We start from the raw sequence: 14,125 nt of genomic DNA on the forward strand, positions 1-14,125 counted from the left end.
TGCTCAGAGAGCCATATGCCCAATCTTATTGGATTACAGCATCTTTATTTTTGGAGCAAATGTCACAAACACAATTGTATTCATCAATTTGGCTTGCATGGTGACATGGGCTTTTTAATGGTCATATATATTTAATATTTCTAACCATTCCCCACTGTCACTGATTAGACTCATTTATGCTAACAATTTCAATCCATTGCTCCCTTTTAGCATTGACAAATAATTGATACATTTAAGGAGTGGAATTTATTCAATTTCTGCTTAGAGTTGGTGAGTATGTTGGAATGTCATTATGAAATCACTTGATCAGGCTCTTAAAGTACACAATGGCATGGAATGGACCTGCGACATTGTGGTACATGCTCCCAAATGATGAAGGTTCTTGTCACCAGTACAATTTTGAGAAATTTGCTCTTTTCAAATTTGTTTTGTTGACAAAACCGTTTTTGCAAGCTGTTATCATGTTAGGACAAATTTCTATTAATTCATCAAAAATCTGCCCTTTTCCAGTGACAGACATATAGGGCAGAGCCAGGCTCTGAGTGATACAGGCCATGGCAAAATATTTGGGAGAATTGTCAAAAGTCAAGTGAGGCCTTTCTCAATGTTGGGGTCAACAAGTCACATTTTCTAACACGGTTCCGTATGAGATTCTCACTGCTGAGCAGCAAAGGACCTATCAACAGAAATTATCGCTTATTAGCACCTTCATTGTTACTTAATCTCATTCATATGCATTCTCCTACTCTACCACCCACCACATAGAATTCTCAACCTGAAAGTCAGAGCAGGTACCTAATGACTCAAACTCAATGGTTGCTCCTCTGAAGCTGTACTGGCACCAACATTTGAGGGCAATCTCCATGGACAGGAGACACATGCACCCCTACACTCACCAGCTGCCATTGTCCACCCTTGTTAAGCTTCAGCTCAGCCAAAATGTTACTGCCTGTATTGGGGTCAGTTAGCTCAATTGGGTGAATGGCTAGTTTGCAATACAGAGCCATGCCAACAGCAGGAGGTCAATTCTTGCACTGGATGAGGCTGCTAGAACATAGAACATAGAACATAGAAGAATACAGCGCAGTACAGGCCCTTGGGCCCTCGATGTTGCGCCGATCCAAGCCCACCTAAACTACACTAACCCACTATCCTCCATATACCTATCCAATGCCCTCTTAAATGCCCATAAAGAGGGAGAGTCCACCACTGTTACTGGCAGGGCATTCCATGAACTAACGACTCGCTGAGTGAAGAACCTACCCCTAACATCAGTCCTATATCTACCCCCCCTTAATTTAAAGCTATGCCCCCTTGTAATACCCGACTCAATACGCGGGAAAAGGTTCATACTGTTGACCCTATCTAACCCCCTAATCATCTTGTACACCTCAATCAAGTCACCCCTAAACCTTCTTTTCTCTAGTGAAAACAGCCCCAAGTGCCTCAGTCTTTCCTCATACGATTTTCCTTCCATACCAGGCAACATCCTGGTAAACCTCCTCTGCACCCGTTCCAATGCCTCCACATCCTTCCTATAGTATGGCGACCAAAACTGCACACAATATTCCAGATGCGGCCGTACCAGAGTCTTATACAACTGCATCATGACCTCAGGACTCCGGAACTCAATTCCTCTACCAATAAAAGCCAGTACGCCATATGCCTTCCTCACCGCACTATTTACCTGGGTGGCAACTTTCAGAGATCTGTGTACATGGACACCAAGATCCCTCTGCTCATCCACATTACCAAGTATCCGACCATTAGCCCAGTACCCCATCTTTTTGTTATTCTTCCCAAAGTGAATCACCTCGCACTTAGCTACATTGAATTCCATCTGCCACCTTTCTGCCCAGCTCTGCAGCTTCTCTATATCCTGCTGTAACCTGCCACATGCTTCCTCACTGTCAACAACTCCTCCGACTTTCGTATCATCCGCAAACTTGCTCACCCAACCTTCTAACCCCTCTTCCAGGTCATTTATAAAAATGACAAACAGCAATGGTCCCAAAACAGATCCTTGCGGAACACCGCTAGTGACGGCACTCCATGAAGAAACTTTGCCATCAACTACTACCCTCTGTCTTCTTCCATCCAGCCAATTCCTAATCCAAACCTCCAACTCACCCTCAATGCCATATCTCCGTATTTTCTGCAGTAGCCTACCATGGGGAACCTTATCAAACGCCTTACTAAAATCCATATATACCACATCTACCGCTTTCCCCTCATCAACCTCCTTCGTCACCTTTTCAAAGAATTCAATAAGGTTTGTGAGGCACGACTTGCCCTTCACAAAACCATGCTGACTATCCTTGATCACATTATTCCTATCTAGATGTGCATAAATCCTATCCCTTACAATTCTCTCTAAGACTTTGCCCACAACAGAAGTGAGACTCACCGGCCTATAGTTACTAGGGCTATCCCTACTCCCCTTTTTGAACAAGGGAACCACATTTGCTATCCTCCAGTCTTCTGGGACTACTCCTGTAGACAAAGAGGACATAAAAATCAAGGCCAATGGCTCTGCAATCTCCTCCCTTGCTTCCCAGAGAATCCTAGGATAAATGCCATCAGGCCCAGGGGACTTATCTATTTTCACCTTTTCCAGGATTTCCAACACCTCTTCTCTACATACCTCAAAGCCATCCATTCTACTTATTTGTGCCTCAGTATTCTCATCGACAACAATGCCCTGTTCCTGAGTGAATACTGAAGAAAAGTATTCATTCAGTGTCTCCCCAATCTCTTCCGCCTCCACACGCAACTTCCCCCTACTATCCTTGACTGGACCTATTCCTACCCTAGTCATTCTTTTATTCCTAACATACCTATAGAAAGCCTTAGGGTTTTCCCTAATCCTATCTACTAAGGACCTTTCATGTCCCCTCCTTGCTGCTTTTAGCTCTCTCTTCAGGTCCTTCCTGGCTACCCTATAACTCTCAATCGCCCCAATTGAACCTTCACGTCTCATCTTGAGATAGGCCGCCCTCTTCCATTTAACAAGGGATTCCAATTCCTTATTAAACCACGGCTCCCTCGCACGACCCTTTCCTTCCTGCCTGACAGGTACATAATTATCAAGGACACTCAATAGTTGCCCCTTGAACAAGTTCCACATATCATTTACACTCTTGCCTTGGAGTCTACTTTTCCAAGCCACACATCCTAAGTCATGCCTCACCGCATCATAATTTCCCTTACCCCAGCTATAATTCTTGCCCTGTAGTACACACTTATCCCTCTCCATCACGAGTGTAAAAATCACCGAATTATGGTCACTATCCCCAAAGTGCTCACCTACCTCTAATTCTAACACCTGGCCTGGTTCGTTACCCAGAACCAAATCCAGTATGGCCTCACCTCTTGTTGGCCTGTCTACATATTGTGTCAGGAAACTCTCCTGCACACAATATGTTGTCCTGCTGTCAAGGACTTTCCTTCTTCACCTCTCCCCTTGCCTGAGATGGGTGACCCTCACGTTAAACCACCATCAGAGATCTCTCCCTAATGAAAGTGTGGTCCTTTAAGACTATGGCAACTTTACCTTTACCTATCCTATTGTGCAAAAGTCTCATTAACCCATCAATCCTGTCCTTGGCCACCTACCTGAGTTCCAGATTCTCAAATAACTCATATTTAAAATCCTTATCCACATTTTCAAATCTTCCTGTAGCTTCCTCATCCCAAACCTTGTGTTTCTCTTCTGTGACTCCTTTCACGCCAGACTAATGGTCCATAACTGTTTACATGCCATCTTCTGGAATTCTCTCCCCATGTTGAATGTTACTTCTTAGTCAAGTCATAGCTTCTCCTTTGACTCAGTCTCCTATTCTTTTCCCAAAACCCTTTGAAATAATTGCAACCACATTTCTACGGTAAAGATGTTGGATCAAGGCAGACTGCTTTACTTGTGAAGCAAAGTTAACAATGCAATAGGAATACAGTAGGAGGGTGGGAGTTCCTCTTTGTTTGTTCATGGCAAACATCAAATGGAATCTATCTGCTGACAGTACCTCCTCCACAGTATACACTGCAGTCCCCCCAGCCAGTGTTTGTCCACAGGTAAAGAGGTTCCAGCTGTTTTTGCACCTCGCTGCTGCTTTCAATGGAGTTGTTCACCGAGATTGTGTATTCATAGTGGATAACATAGCTTTGGTCATGAAATAGCAGCACCTATTTTATGAAACAAAAGTCAGTAAGAAAATAAATTCCAGCGGCCTCTTAACTTCCTATGAATTTCCATTGTTAATTTGAAAATTGTAATCATCAGAACATTGTCAATACATTGGGTTTGAATTACAGCAAAACTCTCACAATCACTAAGTCTGACATTTTTACACTAATGATTAATTAGTAGTAACTTATACTGCTAGGGATTAGAATCATCATAAAACATGGAATGAGAGTTAACAGACTCAACTAAACATAATATTTAGCAACAATCATGACTTCTCAGAGAATGAAACAGTCCACTTCCATATCCAGCAAGAGCTGGACAGTATCCAGGTTTCAGATGATAAGTGGCAAGTAACATTTGTGCCTCAAGTCAGGCAATGACCATCTCCAATAACAGACATTCTAACCACTGTCCCTTAACATCAAATAGCATTACCATCACTGGGGATTATTTACCATTGATCAGAAGTTGAAGTGGGCTACCATATAAATGCAATGGCTATAACAGCAGGTCAAAAAGCAAGAATTCTGTGGTGAGTAATTCATTGCCTGTCTCCCCAAAGTCTGTTCACAATTTATAGTGCACAAGCAAAGAGTGTGAGGGAACACTGTCCACTTGGAGATAATGAGGTCTGCAGATGCTGGAGATCAGAGTTGAGAATGTGTTGCTGGAAAAGCACAGCAGGTCAGGCAGCATCCAAGGAACAGGAGAATTGATGAAGGGCTCTGGCCCAAAACATCAATTTTCCTGCTCCTTGGATGCTGCCTGACCTGCTGTGCTTTTCCAGCAACACACTCTCAACACTCTCCACTTGCCTTCACTACCCTGAAGAATCTTAACACCATCCAGCAGAAAACAGGCCACTTGACTGGCACCGTATCCATCACCTTCAATATTCACTCTCTTTACTATTGACAAATACACTGCAGTACCTCACCAAGTTTCATTCAGCAACATGTTCCAAAACTCACGATCTCTACTAACTAGAAAGACAAGGGCAGCAGAATCATGGGAACAGCACCTCCACCGAGAACCCCGTACAACATCCTAATTTGGAACTATATTAAAGAGCCTTCAATGTCACTGGGTCAAAATCCTGAAACTGCCTTCTTAATAGCACTGTGGTGTCCCTACATCATGAAGACTGAAGAAGTTCAAGAAGACCTGCATTCTGGGTAATCCAAGATGGAGGATGGGAAAAATTTCTGGCTGTAACAGCTGCTTCTTTATTGAGGCATGTTAGGTGCTGGAGGTGATTTCCTTGAATTCCAGGAGCAGCAATTACCGTTTTATATGCTGTGGCATTGTTTTGGAACTTTGGGAAAAAAAAGTCAAAACAACAGCAGTTTTAAACGGGAGAGGAACAGACAAAGAAAGCACATGGTGAGGGCAGTGCAGGAGAGAGAGAGAAAGAAACTGACACAGCAGTGTACCTGCACAGTTACTGCCTTTGCTGTTTGAATTCATGCATCGCTGGACATCGGAGTGCGTCTGGGAAAATTAACAAACAGTGAAATTCACAACTGATCTTGGAGTAACTGTTTGGATGAAGTTCACAGCACAGAATCAGATAAGTTAATTATTGTTTTAAGTGTGGCCTACAGAAAGTTTGCAGTAGTGAGTAGAGTGGGTTCTTTCTTAATTATATGTTTTTTGTGATATGTCTCTTGATTACAGGAGTTGGGAGGACATGTTGCGGCTGTACAGGACATTGATTAAGCCACTGTTGGAACATTGCTTGCAATTCTGGTCCCCTTCCTATCAGAAAGATGTTATGAAACTTGAAGTGGTTCAGAAAAGATTTACTAGGATATTGCCAGGGTGGAGGCTGAACAAGCTGGGGCTTTTTTCCCTGGAGCGTCGGAGGCTGAGGGGTGACCTTATAGAGGTTTACAAAATTATGAGGGGCATGGATAGGAAAAATAGACAAAGTCTTTTCCCTGGAGTCGGGGAGTCCAGAACTAGAGGGCATAGGCTTAGGGTGAGAGGGGAAAAATATAAAGGAGACCTAAGGGGCAACCTTTTCACACAGAGGGTGGTACGTGTATGGAATGAGCTGCCAGAGGAACAAATGCAACATTTAAAAGGCATCTGGATGGGATATGATTAGGAAGAGTTTGGAGGGATATGGGCTGGATGCTGGCAGGTGGGAATAGATTGGTTTGGGATATCTGGTCAGCATGGATGGGTTGGACTGAAGGGTCGGTTTCCAGGCTGTACATCTCTATGACTCTATGACTAGGACAGTTCAACACCACCGTATCAAGATAATTAGGGATGAGCAAAAAGTGTTGATTTGGTCAAGTGACTACACTTTATGACTGAATTGAGAAATTTACAAGCTGACAAAGAATATGAGTCTAGGTAATTGGGTATACTAAATGCAGTTATTGAGAAAATGACTTTCTAAATGTATTGCTATCAATCTAATGCCAACAAACTCTTCATCAGAAATTAAAAACAGCCAAGTATTTTTCGATAGTGAGTTTTAAGGAAACAAGGTCAGATTTTCACTAAGTTGTGAAAACTCTCGACGTTTTTGAAAATTATGGATGGGGCTCAGATTCAGATTCCATTTTCACCTGTAAAGGACAGGGTGTGCAGCATAGCTTAAAAATGTGTTGCTGGAAAAGTGCAGCAGGTCAGGCAGCATCAAAGGAACAGGAGAATCGACGTTTCGGGCATAAGCCCTTCTTCAGTGACTGGGACAATACATCCATCTCAGGACAGGCTAAACAATGACATGCACAGGAATTCCTAGAGGCCTGGCATTCAAACCAGAACTTCATTAACAAACATATCGATTTGGACCCCATTTACCAATCTCTCAGAAACCAAACCGGAAATTATATCACCCACCACAACAGACCAAGACAAATAAATAGCAAGTGGGACAGAACTCCAATGCTTCACCGGAGGCTCACTGATGATATTACCTAGCATGGTGAGAAAACGCCTGAGAACAGCTCAGTGATCAAATTTACATCCTTACCCTCAACTTTCTTAGCATCTCATTCTCAGGTTGGGGCATCACAGGCAAAGCTGTATCACCAAATCTGTTTGCCCTTGAGAAGATGGTGAGCACTGTCATGATCCAATGCAGTTTGTGTTCAGTAAACTAAAACTCACAACAGTGAAAATAACACCATGATTTTCTATCTTAAAAATGATGTTCTTAAAATAAGTGATTGAAGGTCACCATCTGCTGGTCTTTTAGACCCAAAGGTTTAAATTTGGATATCATGTTTGAAACTAAATGTCAGAGATTCATGGATAGAGTATGTTATCAGGTGTGGGGTGTTAAGATATAATTATTTATCCTGCTTGGTCAAAGACTCAACCTTTGTAAAAATTCAATGAAACGTACGCAGTGACATTTTAGCTTGTTATCAGTAAATTTAAATGGAGCAAAATTGTCCTTCTCATTTCAAAACCAAATGATTTCCTCCAGGCTAGATTTTCCTGTCCATTCATAGTTAAAAGGTAGTAAATACAATCCACAACCTTATAGCAGTCTACACATCAAAACTCTGAATTGTTGAATAAAGTATGTTATAAAGCCTTGAAAATCACAGTACACGAACAGACTGGAAATGATAAACAGCTCTATCAAAATTTAGAAGCATCAAGTCTGCATATGGCACTGTTTGGAAAATGATTTGCAATAAAATTTTCAATTATTCAGTTTCGACCAAGTATCGCCTCGTGCCAATTTGACATAAAATGCAGCACAGCTGATACAGACACATGCTCAGGATTTGTGTGGAAATCTGGAACTCTCCTTCCCAACTGGCTCGGAGTCATCTGAAGGGTCCAAGACACAGAACACTAGAGTTTTTTGTTACGTGAGGGTATTAAACATTCTGCAGCAAAGACAGGCAAAGAGAGTTGAGGCAGAAATTTCACATAATCTAATGTAATGGGGACAGAAGCCTTGAGGGTGTCCTCTTATTGCAGTGTACTTAATACACTTAAGAAATCATTAAAGTCCCATCACTCTAAGGTCACTTGTGACAATGCGTAAAATGGACTAGGGTGTTGTGTTAGTCTACAGACCTGTTATTGAAAGTAAGTCTCCTTTTGTGGTAGTAAAGGTGGAAGTGGCACAATGATGGTGTAACAGGGGCAGTGAGCTAGAGGCCCAGGCTAAAGTCCAAAGGATAGGGTTCAAACCTTTAAATGGCAGCTGGTGAATTTTGAATTCAATGAATAAACCTGGAATTATTAAGCGATGCTCAGTGATGGTTATTATGAAACAAATTTTGATTGCCATTCAAACTCTAATAAACTAGTAAGGTGGGACCCAGGGAGATATTGAGGAAAGAGATCAATTGGGATGTTGGGAAAAGGAGCGAATCAAACAGTCAGGGCAGGCTGAAACAAAGCAGAGAACAAGGTAGGACTGATAAATTAAACTGTATTTACTTCAATACAAGAGGCCTAACAGGGAAGGCAGATGAAACCAGGGCATAGTTAGGAACATGGGACTGGGATATCATAGCAATTACAGAAACATGGCTCAGGGATGGGCAGGACTGGCAGCTTAATGTTCCAGGATACGAATACTACAGGAAGGATAGAAAGGGAGGCAAGGGGGTGGGGGGGGAGTGGCATTTTTGATAAGAGATAGCATTACAACTGTACTGAGGGAGAATATTCCTGGAAATACATCCAGACAAGTTATTTGGGTGGAACTGAGAAATAAGAAAGGGATGATCACCTTATTGGGATTGTATTATAGATCCCCTAATAGTCAGAGGGAAATTGAGAAACAAATTTGTAAGTAAATCTCAATAATTTATAAGAATAATGGGGTGGTTATGGTGGGGGACTTAACTTTCCAAACATAGACAAGGACTGCCATAGTGTTAGGGTGTAGACAGAGAGGAATTTGTTAAGTGTGTACAAGAGAGAGGTTTACAAACCCCTTACAGAGGTTTACAAAATCATGAGGGGCAGAGATAGGATTTCTGGGGGCGGTACATGAATGAAATGAGCTGCCAAAGGAAGTGGTGGAGGCTGATACAATTGCAACATTTAAAAGGCATTTGGATGGGTATATGAATAGGAAGGGTTTGGAGGGATATGGGCCGGGTGCTAGCAGGTGGGACGAGATTGGTTTGGGATATCTGGTCGGCATGGATGGCTTGGACCGAAGAGATTATTTCCATTCTGTGCATCTCTATGACTCTATGACTGTAGCTTTCAAAAGTTGATTAGAGGCGGATGTTTACAGGTAAAGGGACAGCTTGAAAATGGGAAGCCCTCAAAAATGAGATAACCAGAGTCCAGAGACAGTATGTTCCTGTTAGGGTGAAATGCAAGGCTGGTAGGTGTGGGGAATGCTGCATGACGAGAGAAATTGAGGTTTTGGTTGAGAAAAAGAAGGAAGCATATGTCAGGTATAGACAGCAGAGATCCAGCGAATCCTTCGAAGAGTATAAAGGCAGTAGGAGTATACTTCAAAGGGAAATCAGGAGGGCAAAAAGGGGACATGAGATAGCTTTGGCAAATAGGGTTAAGGAGAATCCAAAGGGATTTTTTAGATTAGATTACATTACAATGTGGAAACAGGCCCTTCGGCCCAACAAGTCCACACCGACCCGCCGAAGCGAAACCCACCCATTCCCCTACATTTACCCCTTACCTAACACTACGGGAAATTTAGCATGGCCAATTCACCTAACCCGCACATCTTTGGACTGTGGGAGGAAACCGGAGCACCCGGAGGAAACCCACGCAGACACGGGGAGAACGTGCAAACTCCACACAGTCAGTCGCCTGAGGCGGGAATTGAACCCGGGTCTCTGGCGCTGTGAGGCAGCAGTGCTAACCACTGTGCCACCGTGCCGCCCATATTTTATAAATATATTAAGGACAAAGGTTGAATAGGGACCTATCAAAGATTAGTAAGGCAGCCTATACGTGGAATCACAGGAGATGGGGGAGATAATAAATGAGTATTTTGCAACAGTGTTTACTGTGGAAAAGGACATGGGAGATATAGAATGTGGGGAAATAGATGGTAACATCTTGAAAAATGTGTATCAGGTGTACTGCTTTTTACAGAAGAGGAGATGCTGGATGTCTTAAAATGCATACACCTGACCAGGTGTAGCCTAGAACTCTGTGGGAAGCTCAGTGATTGCTGGGCCCTTTGTTGAGATATTTGTATCATCGATAGTCACAGGTGAGGTGCTGGAGGACTGGCAGTTGGTTAACGTGGTACTACTATTTAAGAAAGATGGCAAGGAAAAGCAAGGAGCTATAGACCTGGTGCGACTGACATTGTTGGTGGAAAAGCTGTTGGAGGGAATCCTGAGGGACAGGATGTACACGTATTTGGACTGATTAGGGATAGTCAATATGGCTTCGTAGATGGGAAATCATGTCTCACAAACTTGATTGAGTGTTTTGAAGAAGTAATGAAGAGGATTGATGAGGGCAGAGTGGTGGACGTGATCTATATAGACTTCAGGAAGGCGGTCGACAAGGTTTCTCATGGTAGACTGGTTAGCAAGTTTAGATCTCATTGAATACAGGGAGAATTAGCCATTTGGATACAGAACTGGCTCAAAGGTAGAAGACAGAGCGTCATGGTGGACTGTTGCCTTTCAGACTGAAGGCCCGTGACCAGTGGTGTACCACAAGGGTCGGTGCTGGGTCCACTGCTTTCCATCATTTATATAAAGGATATGGATATGAACATTGGTGGTCTGTTTAGTAGGGTTGAAGATGACACCAAAATTGGAGGTGTAGTGACAGTGAAAAAGGTTACCTCAGAGTACAATGGGATCTTGATCAGATGGGCCAATGAGCTGAGGAGTGGCAGATGGAGGTTAGTTTAGATAAATGTGAGGCGCTGCATTTTGGAAAGGCAAATCAGGGATGGACTAATACACTTAATGGTATGGTCCCAGGGAGTGTTGCTGAACAAAAAGACCTTGGAGTGCAGGTTCATAGCTCATTGAAAGCGGAATCGCAGGTAAATAGGATAGATAGTTCCTTGAAAATAGAGTCACAGGTATATAGAATAGTGAAGAAGGTATTTGGTATGCTTTCCTTTATTGGTCAGAGCATTGAGTATAGGGGTTAGAAGGTCACGGTGCGGCTGTATAGGACATTGATTCTGTCACTTATGGAATATTACATGCAATTCTGGTCTCCGTCCTATTGGAAGGATATTGTGAAACCTGAAAGGGTTCAGTAAAGATTTACAAGGATGTTGCCATGGTTGGAGGATTTGAGCTTCGGGACAGGCTGAATAGGCTGGGGCTGTTTTCCCTGAAACAACGGAGGCTGAGGGGTCACCTTATAGAGGTTTATAAAATGATGAGGGACATGGATAGGATAAATAGACAAGGTCTTTTTCCTGAGGAGGGGAGTCCAGAACTAGACGGCATAGGTTTAGGGTGAGAGGGGAAAAATTTAAAAGGAAGCTAAGGGGCAACTTTTTCATGCAGGAAGTGATGCATGTATGGATTGAGCTGCCAGAGGAAGTGTTGGAGGCTGGTACAATTAAAACATTTAAAAGGCATCTGAATGAGTATATGAATAGGAAGGATTTGGAGGGAAATGGCCAAGTGCTGGAAAATGGGTCTAGATTAGGTTACGATATCTGATCAGTATGGACGAGTTGGACCAAAGGATCTATTTCTGTGCTGTACACCTCTATGACTCGATATCCTTTTGTGAAGGAAATCTGGTCTGGTCTAAAGGTGACTGCCGACCCTCAGCAATGTGGTTGACTTGGAACGGTCCTTTGATATGGTTTAGCAAGCTCCTTATCTAAGAGCTGCTGTAGTAGGGCATCTCATGACATGAATAAAGAAAAAACAGGTTTCAGATAATGTTTTCATTGGTTCCAGGACTATCTAACCAGACCTGGCAGAGGAGTACAATCTAGGTTAGCTTCCTGATGTGGAAAAAAGATTTGAAGTTTAAAAGTAGTGGAAAATCTGGGCAATGTGACTACATACACGATTCTCCCAGAAAGTCAGCACAAATGTGATGAGTCAAATGGCCTCCTACTGAGCTGCAACATTCTTCTATTCTTCTGTTTTAAGTCCCTATGCTTTACTGAGTAGGCCATTGAAATGAAGCAGAGTTCAGATTTTACTCTGCTTAAGTGCTTATAACATGTAGATTAATGATGAACATACATTCTTCTGTAGATACAACAGCATAATGGCGGGATTAGACTGGCAATTTAAAGCTTGATAGAAAGACACAGGGAGGAGATGCATCCGATCGCACCATCTGCAATTCCTCTTCAAGTTACACATCATCCTAATGTCGCTGGGACAAAATCCTGGAATCCCTCCCGAATGGCACCTGAGCTGTTCCGACACTACATGAAGTGCAGTGGTTTAACAAGAGTGCTCATCACCACCCTCTCAGGGGCAATAAGTATTGGCTTAACCAGTGGCACTCATATCCTGTGAAGAGAGCCCAATGCATGGAAAGTTCAGAAACGGAATTCAATTGACCTGGAAATTTGTGGGCTGTCCTAGGAAAAACAGACCATAAAAAGTACTGGACTATAAACCACACTTTGAAATGATCAAAGAACATCAGCTTACCAGATTTGTCCACATGAGGAATTCAGTAGATTGAAAATTGATAGACAGATTTATGTCCTGGCAAAAACACACTGTTGTTGTCTCTCTCTCTCTCTCTGTCAAACCTCATTACTGTCTGACCACCAATTCTCCAAGGGCTAAGGGGCTAACCACCTTTAAAGTAACAACTCTTCTGCTTGTACTCAGAAATGAATACTAACATGCAACAGAAAGTAATTTCTATGTCACACAGTTACCAAAAAAAAAGAAATACTCATTAGGAGCTCATCATTCCAAAGACAGATTAGCGATATACCATTAAATGAAGTGGTGTTTTAGTTGGTCCCTTAGCAGACATCTTTTCCCACAGTCCCCGTCGCACATAACGGACTGTCGTTCCTGCCATTGGAAACTCGCCAGGAAGTTCAATCTTCCAATCACTGTTGATGGATTGTTTTGTTGAATCTTTTAGAGCTGGTGAAACACAAATAGCAAACAAATTTAGTTATGAAACATTTGTGATTAAACATATTTTCTTCACTCTGAGAGAAACTGGCAAATAACCTCATGGAAACCCTTAAACAGCGGACTTTGAATGTGGATCATCCACAGGAATTTACAATAGATTTCAAGATGGCTGAAGTATGGGTGGATATGGATTATTGGCAGAGCCAGTATTTTCCATTTTTTTGCACAGCTACAATCCAAATGAATAAAGTGGGAGTGGAAGTGGGGCTTGATCTTTCTTAACACCACCATCTGGTTGTGCTAAGTGAAAGCCAATTGGCCTCTGCTCCAGACAGAGTCAAACAACTTCAAAACTTTTCCGAAGAGACTAACATCCAATCCAGTCACAATTGTCCATTGAATGACTTTAATAATAGATAGGAGCTCTACATTTGGGGTAACAGACTTGGTACGTTATTAGCAATTAATTTCACAAGGAAGAATGATGAAATGTTTTATGAATTAGATGGAACAATGCCAACAGGAGCAAGAGAGACCAAGGGAAGGCTGGGAGTATACAAATCTTTGCAAGTTGCAGGAAAAACAAGATTCTGGAATTTATGAGCAAATGAGAAAGTTAGGCTGAATCTTTGCAAAACACTCATCAAGTCAAAATGCTGTAATTTCCTCCCTAATGGCATTGCAGGTCTATCTACAGCACATGGGCTGCAGCGGTTCAAGAAGTCAGCTCACCACCATCTTCTCAAGGGCAACTAGGTACAAGCAATGAATGCTGGCCCAGCCAGTGGCACACATCCCATGAATGAATTTTTTTAAAACACTGGTTAGACCGCAGCTGTAATGTTCTGTGACTTAAGATAGTCTCAATGCAGAGTGTGACTTTCCATTTGATTGATCTTAATCAGATAGA

The 14,125-nt window shown here is 42.4% G+C and overlaps 1 protein-coding gene across 1 annotated transcript in view; it reads right to left on the reverse strand.

Moving 5' to 3' along the window:
* The window catches only part of adamts17 (ADAM metallopeptidase with thrombospondin type 1 motif, 17), a 686,029-nt gene that overhangs the window by 131,200 nt on the left and 540,704 nt on the right, over positions 1–14,125 (reverse strand). Inside the window, exons 17-18 of the mRNA XM_043677648.2 lie at positions 13,064–13,221; positions 4,023–4,182 (exon numbers count right to left, since the gene is read on the reverse strand). Of these exons, the coding sequence (XP_043533583.2) occupies positions 4,023–4,182; positions 13,064–13,221 (318 nt within the window). The remainder of the gene's footprint in view (positions 1–4,022; positions 4,183–13,063; positions 13,222–14,125) is intronic.

This window comes from Chiloscyllium plagiosum, unplaced genomic scaffold, assembly GCF_037043375.1.
Source record: "Chiloscyllium plagiosum isolate Xiang-an unplaced genomic scaffold, Cpla_swu_hap1 HiC_scaffold_39, whole genome shotgun sequence".
NCBI classification, from domain to species: Eukaryota; Metazoa; Chordata; class Chondrichthyes; order Orectolobiformes; family Hemiscylliidae; genus Chiloscyllium; species Chiloscyllium plagiosum.